Source organism: Pituophis catenifer, unplaced genomic scaffold (genome assembly GCF_029215685.1).
Source record: "Pituophis catenifer annectens isolate HBS135680 unplaced genomic scaffold, rPitCat1.0.hap2 SCAF_2, whole genome shotgun sequence".
NCBI lineage: Eukaryota > Metazoa > Chordata > Lepidosauria > Squamata > Colubridae > Pituophis > Pituophis catenifer.
In genome coordinates, this window is record NW_027256882.1 from 270215700 (window position 1) to 270228322 (window position 12623).

General features: G+C 34.0%; 1 protein-coding gene across 1 annotated transcript in view; it reads right to left on the minus strand.

Moving 5' to 3' along the window:
• NDUFS4 (NADH:ubiquinone oxidoreductase subunit S4) overlaps window positions 1–12623 on the minus strand; it is a 39644-nt gene that overhangs the window by 20516 nt on the left and 6505 nt on the right. Inside the window, exon 2 of the mRNA XM_070935894.1 lies at window positions 7510–7588. Within this exon, the coding sequence (XP_070791995.1) occupies window positions 7510–7588 (79 nt within the window). The remainder of the gene's footprint in view (window positions 1–7509; window positions 7589–12623) is intronic.

The following is a 12623-nucleotide window of genomic DNA, read 5'->3' on the forward strand; positions in this document are numbered from 1 at the left end:
TGACAGCCCTGAACAGGTATACTTACAACTGGTCCTCAAAGTTCCAGCTGTTGCACATGATTGCAATTTGGGTGCTTGGCAATAGACTTGCACGTATGATACCCTGTTTCCCTGAAAATAAGACCTCCCCGGATAATAAGCCCAATCGGGCTTTTGAGTGCATGCGCTAAAATGAGCCCACCCTGAAAATAAGTCCTCCCTGAAAATAAACCCTCCCCGAAAATATTTAAATGCATATGCAGCCGGTTCCTGCCATTTCCTCTGGTTAGGGTTAGGGAGACAGAGCTGGAAATCAGATAAGAGGGCAAGAGAAGCCTCGTCTTCCTCCATGCACCCCAAAATAATAAGACCTCCCTGAAAATAAGGTCAAGCACTTATTTCAGGGTTCAAAAAAATATAAGATAGGGTCTTATTTTCAGGGAAACATGGTAGTTGCAGCATCCCACTGTCGTGTGATTGCCATTTGTGATCTCTCCTCCTGGCTTCCCACAACCAAAGTCAGTCAGTCAATCAATCAATCAATCAATCAATCAATCAATCAATCAATCAAAAAGAATAGAGCTGAAATTGACCTTGGAGGTCTTCTAGTCCAGCCCCTGCTCAAGCAGGAAATCTGATACCATTTCAGACAAGTGACTGTCTAGTCTCTTCTTAAAAACCTCTAGTGATAAAGCACCCACAACTTCTGAAGGAAAGCTGTTCCACTGGTTAATTGTTCTCACTGTTAGGAAGTTTCTTCTTAATTCCAGGTTGCTTCTTTCCTTGATTAGTTTCCATCCATTGTTTCTTGTCCTGCCCTCATTGGGGAAGCCAACAGGGAAGGTTGCAAGTTGCTTGGGTAAAACTTCCCCACATGGCAGCAGCCACCGCTGGGATTGAAAACACTTAACCATGCCATTACAGCTACATGGCAGCAGCCAACCTACCTGACTGCCAATCTGACTGCAAGCCACTGGGACTTACAACTTCTCACCAGCTTCCACACTAACATTATTTGTTGGCATTATTTGTTGGAAGCTGTAGGAAATTGTGAGGAGGTCCTTGCTTAGTGACCCGCAATGCTCACTTAACAATGGCAACCAAGACTTTTGGACTGTTGTTGCTAAATGATTTCACCTGTCATTGTGCTTTGCCATTGCTTAGTAATGAAAATTCCAGATGCAATTATTGTTATTAACTGAGGATTACCTGCATTAACAGAGCCTTATTTGTAAATGAATTTTGCTTCCACCTTTCTGTCTTTGTTTTCTTTCTGCAATTACTGTTAGAGCAGAGACAAAGCCAGTTTCTGGTCACACAATGATTCAGTCTTGATGGGATTCAACTTCTGTTTTGTTTTGTTTTTTCTATCCCAAGCCTTAAAGCCTCCAGGCATCAGATCTTTTATTGCACCTATGCCTCAAGTAAGTATATTGAGAGATCATGAGATGATATCTAACTATAAACTGAAAGATGGCTTAGGTTTTAGTTATGGACTGTTGGGTCATTAAAAGATTGGAATAGATGAGATCTATATTCAAAGCCTGAATTTTGTCCCATTATTATCAAGGAATTATTCTTAGCATATAAAGTCTTCTATCCAAACTGACTAAACATTTTGTAACTACTTTTGACCTAATTTGTTTCTTTTCTTTTTTTCAAGGATTCTTTTTTTAAACAAACACAACTAATGAGGACCCGGATTGTGGGGGCAATAAGATGACTTTATATAAAAAAGAACACCGCTTGGGGGGCCCCCGAAAGCCCTACTAAGCAGGTATGTATAAAAGTATGAAGGCTATTGCTTAACGCATTGTAAGCCGCCCTGAATCTCTGGAGAAGGGCGGCATGTAAATCGAACCAATAAATAAATAAATAATCAGTGCCTTAGGACAGACACCCACACAATTCATTACACAGATTTGTTCTAAAACACTGACTAGGATTAAGCAAGAATAGCAATATTCTTATAAAGCACCAAAATGCTGTCAAATAAACCAATATGTCTATGGAGATTCTTAGTCATCCAGGTTATGGTTGTCCTTCAAAAGGTAACTGGATTTTGTTTTTCCTTGAAGATGTTTCACTTCTCATCCAAGAAGCTTCTTTAGTTCTGAAGAAGCTTCTTGGATGAGAAGCAAAATGTCTTCAAGGAAAAACAAAGTCCAGTTGCCTTTTGAAAAAGCATCTTTGGGACAAATAAACCAGTAATTTTAAGAATCTTGCAAAAGAATGATTGTTGCTGGAGGAAACTTGAAATCAAGTAGCAGGAAACAAAGGTAGTCAATATTTATTGAAGATTAAAAGGTAGGCAATCACACAAAGATAACAAACATTTACAAATATTCCAAGAATTGAGATAGAGAAATAGTCAGGAGTAAGGATTTATGATTGTTAATTCCAGCTATTTGACTACATATTTGAAATTTAATGCTTCTCAAACCACTTCCATTCCAGATTGTTCTACTTCAAATAATTTAACACTAATATTTCTTTGTTTTGTAACCAGATTTACAGATACTGTTTCTGGCTGTCAATACTGTCATGACACTTAACTGTCACAAGACTGGGGGTGGTGGTGGGTAATAATTCTGGATTATTCAAGATTAAATTAGACCCAGAGAAACGCAAAACATTATGTAAATACATAAGAATCCAGGAACTTCTGATGCTGATTTTGTTGATACAAAAAAGCTAAGAAACTGTTACAAAAGAATTCTAGCAACTGTTCATTATCAAGTTCTATTTCTAATAATTAATTGGGGGGGGTTGCATCTTTTTCTTGTCTTTTTGCAATATTTTCTTTTAGATAGGAATTCAGTTTCTATCCCACATCTCCCCCCCCTTTTTTTTTTGTAAAAGACAGATCTAGTATCAGGTTTATTGTTGAGAACTAACTTTCATTGGAAGGCAATCTCAATTCTTAATTATACTCTTCAGATTCAACCCATTCAGAAGACAGAAGACATTCAGAAATTTTCCATTTTGTGTGTGCGCACACTGAGCTTGTTGATCAAAGATCGGCTGTTTGAATCCCTCGTATAGGTCTCCTGTGTGAACAGGGGGGTTGGACTAGATGACCTCCAAGGTCCCTTCCAACTCTGTTACTGTTACATTTATACACTGTATTTTATATTGGACTGAAATATATTAGAAAAATGGAAAGAAGAGAAAGAAAGAAAGAAAGAAAGAGAAAGAATCACACAGACATTCTGTAAAACTGGCCAGAATAGAAAAATATTGTTAATAAATGTGGCAAAAATGCAAAACTTGATTGAATTCTTTCTTAGGTAAATATAAGAATTATGTTGAAATAAAACAATAGAAATAAAAATAATTTAAAAGTTATTTGAAAATACAGAGTACATATAACCAAAGTTGCACTCTCATTTCAGAAAGACTACATTTTTCTTCTACATTTTATTTCAGTAAATCTTTGTCAGAGACAAAGAAGAAAAGACTCTTTTGTCAATGACACAACCTTCAATTTAAATACAAAGCTTTGGTCATAAGGTTATTATAATCCTTCCACTGCCTGTGTCCAAGGTACAGCTGTCCACAACTATGCTTTGAACTGGTACTAGCTACAAAAATATATTTGGATAGACACAGAACAGTAAAGCAAATCTTCAGTAGCTAAAAAGGGAAAACAAACAGAACTCTTTATAACACGAATAAGCAATATTGTTCTTGGCTACACAAGGTACTCTTGAGGAGTGTTATTCAATATAGGGATGAGTAGCAAGCAACCGATTAGCCCAACTAAACAGCATTACAACATATGTAGTTGGACTGAACTGGAGAGTCCATCTGAGATAAATCTTCAGTAAGTAATATGAGTGGCTTGGCTTGCACCACTGGAAGTAGAGTCGTAGTACAAAAGTCTGGGGCCTGTTCCATATTTAGATTGTTAGGTATCAACAAATGCAATCTATTTGTTTCCTATCCATGTGTCTACATTTCTGTAATTCTGCTACTTCACATCACATATCTGATGGCACAGCGTAAGTTAATTTGTATACCATATTGTTTCCAAGGATATTTAAGGAATAACATGACTCCAAGAATTTCATTGACATATTTGTTTTGTCACACACTGAGGATGGAGAGGTGGAGCATACATTTGTTTTACAAGATTTCTAAAGTTCTTAAATAAAAGTCATATGCAAAAGCCATAATGTAGAATTCAAGAAGAGAATGTTTCTGAATACTATTTTGAGTCCCAGAAGAAAATAAGACCCCAAATTCTAAATTATAAAAGCCCATTCCAATTTACTTGTCCTTTTCATTTTATAAGCTTAATTTGCAAACTTTGACTATTGGTAGCAAGTAGGTACTTACTCCTTCATTTTCCTAATTTATGCCTTTAACAAGGTTATCAGATTAAAGTTTTCACCAAGAAATCCACAACCATCAAACTTAAAACAATGACATTTTATTACATTATCATATGTCACTAAGCTCCAGAACATTTACTGAAGTCTACAAGAAATTTCCACACAAAGGTCATGATGAACCTTCCTTTTGGGCCTCTAAGCAAAACCAACCCAAGATAAAGACAAATATTTCAACTGGCAGTATTCATTCATCTGCAGGTTGAGGTCAAGCAGATCAAAGAAGCAAACAAGGATCAGAGAAATGCTTTCAGGACCCCCACAGAAAGAGAGACCATGAAAAATAGTCTTGCATTGCTGGTCTCACTATCACTAGTGGATGGACAAGCCATTGATTAGAAGAGAATAAAATCTGCCTTCTCCATTCTATGAATAAAAGATGAACTGAATTTAAAGTCACCCTCTAAGATAACTTGAGCTGAGTTAGTTTAGCAAAGGTGGCCTTGACTTTCTGAGACTGGACTACACAGATGGTATAAAAGTGCCAGTATCAATTATGAAGTATTATAATATCCTTCTTTTTATACATTAGGTCACACATTGCTGTGATTAACTGGTTAAATCTACATCAGAATATTTTCTGACTGAAGTCCCTAATTGTAGAAGATGTTTCCCCTCTTTTTTCCTTATGGAAAAGAGAAACTTCCCTAACTAGTGTTAGGGAAACTAGCATGTTAGGAATTCCACCTTCAATATTATAGGAAGATTTATCTGACACAATAATTTATAATCATATTTATGATGCAAGCTTTTTAGCAATAATTGGACACTAATATTATTAACAATAATCTCATAGTACCTAATACATATATATTATTTTAGCATCAAACTGAATAAAGACAGCTACTTCTATACTGTATGTTTCTGGTTTTAAATGGAAAAATAATGAAATAATACTACCAACAAATTCAAAATCTGAGTTGGATTAAAAGACATACTGACATGGTGACTCAGGCCAAAAGTCTGGAGAAACGGTTGAAGGAAAACCATATGTAACACACAAGGAGAAACATAATTTATACAACAGCATTGGAACTACTTTTGTTTCATATGTGAGGCAGTAAATCATTTTAAGCTTCACTGAGGGAGATCACCACTGAAATCTCACATCACAACAGAGAAACCCTACAGGAGCCACCTGTAACTCTGAAAACAGATAAGATCAAATAGCTTTCAGCTCTTTAGGCCACACCCCAGATCTCTAGAACTCCAATTGATGCTTTAGAGGTAGCTTGCTATTAAGTAGTAGGAAATGAGAATGCTATGTAGGATGGAACTATATTTTAGAACTTTTCCACTTTAGCTTCCTAGACACACACACATAAAGAGTTCATGATTGTCCCAAAGGTGCTTTTACAAAAGGCAAATGGACTTTCTTTCCTCATGAACATGTTTTGCTTCTCATCCAAGAAGCTTTTTCAGTTTCTGGACTTTTGGTCTAAGTTAAAAGATATGCAAAATTTGATAGTGAAATAATTTTCTACTAGATACAGAATTCTATTCATTTAAGTTGAATGAAACCATCCAACAGAAAATATCATTTGTGAAATGGAGTCAGTCCCACATTTTGATTCCTAATCTAACAGTTATTACAAAATGTTGCCTCATTTACTAATTCTAAGAATTATTACTATACAGAAGAAAATAGAAAAATATTAGTTACAGCTAGTAAATAATTCAATTAAAATTATACAATACATTGGCTTCAACTTGAAAAGTTGAGACTGCAACTGCTAAAATATTTGAGAAAAAAAACAAAATGCAACTGAAGTATACTTTATTAAAGAAAAATGTCATGTATTCAATAAAACTGTCACCTCTTTTTTATTTAATGCCCAAAAAATGAACAGTGAAAATTTCTCTACATCAATTATAACAGCGATAAATTCAAACAACGAAACAAACTTCCCTTAATGTTACCTATTTTCCTTACTTTCTTGTATCCCAATCCAGCCATCCTAATGAGATGAAAAAAATAAGAACATTTCCTTCTGCTTTAAACTTGCAATTAATTTAAATTTATGGACTGGCATTTGCAAATCATCACCACCAATAAAAATTAGATACAATACTGAATTTGCATTGTGTCAAAATAGTAGTCTATAGTAACAAAGTTATCCCTGCTCCGTTATTATTGTAAGCTTTTAAAACTCATTTTTTAAAAAAGTGACTTCATACAGATCTATTCTAAGTGTGTTTTGTGTTTGCTTTGATAGAGATTTGTTACTATTTTTCACCTCCAAAAATAAAACACAATAATGTCAATGGAGATTATTATGTAAACCACGATATAACAAGTCCCTTGAACGCTTTACAAAAAAACATCCAATGAATAATATAAGCATAAATATTTCAGCATCACTGTTTTGGTAATAGGCCACACATTGTAATATACTGGAACTTAAAAATTATGAACTGGTAATGATTAGTAAAAGAATGCTATACAGTTGTTTCTAATTGTGATCCTTCATTCACATTTTGGGCAGAATATATGAGCAGATTTTACAATCAATTTATAAGGTGCATTTTTATTACATTTCTTTAAAAATGGTAAATCTAACAATTAATTTTAACAAGTATTATTGAATCATGTATGACTTCATAATTTCATTCAGAAAAGTATTTCAAAATGGCACACTGCATATTAAAGCATTGCTTCCTAAACATAATGCAGGTATAGTGATACGTCAGTACTTGACTGCCTTAAAACTCATCGAATTTGATATTCGACATATTTTGACATGAAAACTTTGCCCCGATACTCATTTGTTTGATACTCAATGAGCAAACTAGAACTTGTCAGTAGCCTCATGACCAATACATTATTCCTTATGGGAAAAATTTGGTACTCGTCTTTTTTGGTACTTGTCGTGCTTCCCGGAACCAATTAATGACAAGTCCCAAGGTACCATTATAGTTATAATACATAATTTCATAATGCATGATTAAATATGCACCCTTATGACCTTTTTTAACTTGAACGCCTTTTGCTAAGTTACCATAGTAAGTATTTTTGTTGAAGAACTTTAATATCTGACAATTGCACTTACACTGATTCTCAACTACAGTATACAATTCGTAGTACCTGATACACAGAAATATCTTCAAGGGAATATATACATCAGAAAAGCCTTACCAATTTTTGATCAACTGTGATAAGTTGTGTATCTTGGGTTTGGTCCTGTGCCAGCTGCCATGTGGAAGTCTTGAAAGGCCTGCAGTGCAAGATTTAAAGTGAAAAATTGATTTGTCCAATGAAAAAAAAAAATAGAGACAAATATAATAATGATTTCTAAAGCAACGGTACATAGTTCAGCTGAAGTCTTAATTGCAGCTTGGAATGAGCAGGACCTATCACTAGATATAGACATAAGATGGTAACTGGTGTGTTTTCTGATGTCTGCAAGACAGCATTTGCAGTATTATATACTTTGTTTGTCTGTGGCACCCTTGATACATGCCATGACCTCCTGTTACATGTTTTTCACCTGTGCGCCCCTTTCAAATGCCCTTAGGCTCCAAGGAGGCCATATGACTCGCAATTTAGAATTGCTGACCTAGAGCAGTACTGAAACAAGATGAAGAACAAATCCTACTGGGCACAAATATATGTCTACATTAGGAATTATTTTTGGTAATAAAAGTAGTGAAATGGGCTTACTTCTCCGTTTTTATGAACCTGAAGGTAGTGGTCTGTAGCCTTATTTCAGATGATCAGATGCCTTTTGGGTACAAAGAAGGCTAGGGAGTCTTACTGGGTCACTGTGTAAACTAATCTGTTAGCTAAAATTACTCAGATTCACTCTGAGTTGAACTCTGGCTGGTTCAGACCTTGGCAGCATGGCAGTATGTTGGATGCTGTTATTTATTTAGAATTGTTGTCAACTGTCTACAGTCACTCACTCATATAAGTCTTTCAAATTAATTAAATAACTAAATAACTAAAATCAGCCTGTAGATTAAACAGCTATAAGATTGTCTCTTTCCACTGCAAATTGCCCAATTGAGAGCAATAAAAAAACCCATAACTTGATCTTATCATCCAGTTGAAATCCAATCAAAGCTAATCCATTGGCGATTAGTTACATTCTGCGAGGCTCTGTGTGGTAACAAAAGTCCCTCATCAAACTGGACTCCTAGTGAGTTACATGGAGAGATCAATGTTGTTTTATTGATAAGGATATGGAAGCAATTTGCCTTTTTATGGGGATTTAAAAAAAAAAACACAATTCCCAGTCTAGCCTACCACCTTTAGGTTACCTGAGGGTATCTCCTCCAAGTAATAATCAGGATTGCCCTACCTAGCTTTCTGTATGTAAAAAGTGAAAGACATTCCTAGGTATTCAATGTACCTTTTCTTTCTGAACTGCTTAAACTTTACTGAACATCCAAGGCTTCACTATTATTCCTGACCAAAACACTATTATTTCATGGTGACATGGAAAAAAAGTTGTCATCTAGTTCTTGATATAGCTAGTTTTAACCATAATTTAGTTTTCCTAACAGTATGTTACAAAATGTGATGCACACTGTCCAGAACCATGATTATGCAAGTTGGATAGTCATATAAAACTTCTAAATAAATAAACACATTTAAAATTGCTTTAATATATCTGAATAATAAGCAGATTATATTTTTCAGTAATTACTGTTTGGAATCTTGCTCACTGGAATTCTGAAAAAATGGTGACAGTTTCAGCTGAAGTTGATGAAAAATTACTAAAATTACTAAGGCAATTGTTTAGTAAAACCTCAAAAATTATTTCAGAGACAACCATAATATGAACCATATAAATGCATTGTATCACAGAACGTGAATCATATTTTCGGATTTCTATTAGCACTGTTGAAGTCGGGTATATGAGAGCTAAAAAGGAGCCATTTTAAATTAGAAGAAAAGAGTTTCTTAGTAATTTTTATTTTAACGGCAAAATGTATTTTCTTTCTCTCCAAAAGTCCTGTCAAACACATAGACATACACCACTAGCACTTAAAATTAACCCTGGTTCAAATCTCAAACAACAGGTTTTCATTGCCAAATTACACTTACTGAAATTACAGAACTGTTTTTAAAAACTATTCCATCTAGAAACAACTGCAATAGTTTAATCTAGAAGTTTCTAAAGCATGAACAATTGACACCAAAATTCTCTTTTCCAGCCATAGCAGATAAAAACAATCACTAATATCACCTACAGAACACTGAAAAGGGCAAAACCCACAAAGATACTGAAGTGGAATGGAAAGCATCTATACCAGAAGTGGTTTTTTTAACTGAATATTTTCCAAGAACATGAATAACTGCTCTGAAAGTCAATTTTTGTTATATCTCTGAGTTCTATTCTATCTCTTCCATTTTTTAATTTCACAGTAAGGCATTATCAACTGCTCTATTTTTCAGCTCAAAAGTGTTTTGTGGTATTAAATATTTAAATTTAGATTTAAATCATTACAAGGAAAACTTAGTTTAATGATTCAAAGAGTCATAATAGCAGATGGTACAGGATAATAAAAACAAGGACAAATAGGCTGAAAAAGTTTCTATCCCAGAGCAGTAACTATATTGAATTCTACAGTATAATGCAATAGTAATGCAAAATTAGGAGTTTTCAATTCAATTGTATAGAATGTGAAGGATGTGTGCTTGTGTTTTATTTTTATAGTTATAATGTACACTGAAGATGGCATTTAATTTCGTTATACGAGGTGCAATGACAATAAACTAATGATCATATTTAGTGACAGTATGTATTTTTTCATTTGATATAACATCAATACATATTATTCAGTATTCTAGAAAGATGTAGACTTTTTAGAGGGCATATATCACATATAGTAATCATTCATAGAATAGTTTCAAATTAATTTTTATCAAAACTTGGAATAATCAAACAAATTCGTAATAGTCAAAAATTAACATATCCCACTTTAAACTTAACCTACCAATATTGCATTTTATAGAAATGATCAGACTCTTCCAACTTCCTTTTTCAAACATGTGCAAGATTAAGAGGAGAATATCTATGTAAATTACTATATGACTGGTATGAACTATTTGGAAGTGAAGAATTCCTCCATTCATTAGCTACACTGATGGCATCTTGTTCATTTCAATGTGCAAAAGGAAAAAGAAAACAAAATATTAATTCAGGCCACCCTCCCTTGACACCTATCACATGATCATACATCTATCTTAATATTTTGGTATACAATTCAATTCCTTGTGATTTCACAGATTTATCCATAAAATTTTGTTATAAGAGTTTCTTTTTCCAGGATATATCTTTTTTATTTCTCAGTCTAGTTTACAACTATAGTATCAGATGGAATCTGCCATCCAAATACCAACCAAATCCAATCTGACAGTTTCCCAACTCAGATAAAGTAATCTACATGTTGCCTCCTGCTGAAAGGTTTTTTTTTTTTTCCTCTCCTAGAGTTAAAAAAAAAGTGAAGTGTTTTGAAGATAAATTGGATTAAAAACATGGACTTGAAAAATAATCATATAATGAACTAGGTAACACCAAGTACTTGACACTCTCTTTTTCGTCCTCTCACACACATATCCCAAACAACATGAACATAAGAATTCTCTACATTTGCCTTTTAAGACAACATTAGCTTGAAAAATATACAGATGCTGCTTTTCCGAGATGTAAATAAATACAATAAAATAAACCTAATTTTAACATTGGCTGTCAAGGTCAAGAACATACATGGTCTCAGATATCAAAGCCAATTTGTATAGAAAGTTCACCTGTCTTTTGTAATTGAACTCATGACTCCTCAAGTACTAAATACATTATTAAGAAAGCACACTATTAAAAGATATTCAACTGGATATTACAAACAACTCCATAAAATTTAAAACTTAAGCCTTTCAATATAATAGATACCATTAAAGAGATTTTTTTTAAATTCTTCCCTGGTATCAGATGTCTAAATAATTCATCATCAGTAGTCTTTATGCATATAGTTACTTATGAAAAGAAACAATAGAGTACTTAAGAAAAAGCTACTTGCTAATATCAGACCAAGAAGCAGCTATCCTAACTGGATTAACAAGCTGTGGCATCAGTTCCAAACTTTCTTTACCTAGAATATGGAAAGAATATTTTCATATGGTAAACAAATTAAAGAGAACAATTATTGTGCTCGTTCAACAATTTCTTAACTACTGACTAGTGCTGGAATTCTGTAATTGTGGGCTGACTGCTGGAAACTATGAGAAGAATGGGGGTGGAAGTATTATTTGCAAAACACCACAGGTGACCCCATGCTTTGCCCTGCATGTTTTCTGAAATGTCAAATGTCTCCCCACAAATATATTCAGATCATACCAAGTGTGCATTAATTATCACAACGTAACTCAAAAGTCAAATTATTTAATTCCAGAAGTGTAAGGAATGAAAAGCTAATGTTCTACAACCCACTTCACATTGGAAAAGGCTATGTCCTTTCACTATTCAGTGCTTTAGAACTGCTACACTTTGTTATTTATGTTAAATAATCCCCAAGTCATGAAAGATATATTCGTCTTTTAACACGTAAATGCTAGATACCAAACTAACCTTTAGCCAGATGTTCCAGTTAGTAATTCCTGATCAATTGTAGGCAATATCAAATATGAATGATTTTCAGGATCTATTTCAATTTGGCTTCAGGCCTGTTTTACAGGATAAACTGTTTTACTTGTCATGTGGGGTAACCTATGCTGGAAGCATGAATGGTTAGACATCTCAGATCAAGTTAAATGGTATTCCACTTATGGGTAGAACTTATACTTCTGAATTATTAATCACTGAAGGCATGAATGAACTGAATAGGTCAAGCTGACCCAGACATAATGTCATAAACAATTCTCAATATTTTAATATTTGTTAATTTATTTCTAAATATAATATATAAGGTTCATTGTAACAGTACCTAGCAAGTATCGGTTGACTTTGATAAAAGATATAAAGTGTCCAGCCTGATTAGTATTTGGATGGAAGACTGCAGGAAAATTGTTAAGACTCAGACTAGATTGGGATATTTAAAAAAAGAATGAAGTGGTGATAAAAAAATATCTGATTTCCATATAATAAAGAAAGCTATTGGGAATATGTTCAGGTAACCACAGACTCCCACCCCCGCCAAGTCTTGTTGTAATGTCTCATCATAATGGTGGTGGTGGTGGTGGCAGTAGATGTTCCTAGGAGGAATGAGCAAAGAATGAAGGGAAAGTTTGCCAAGAGAATATATTCCCAG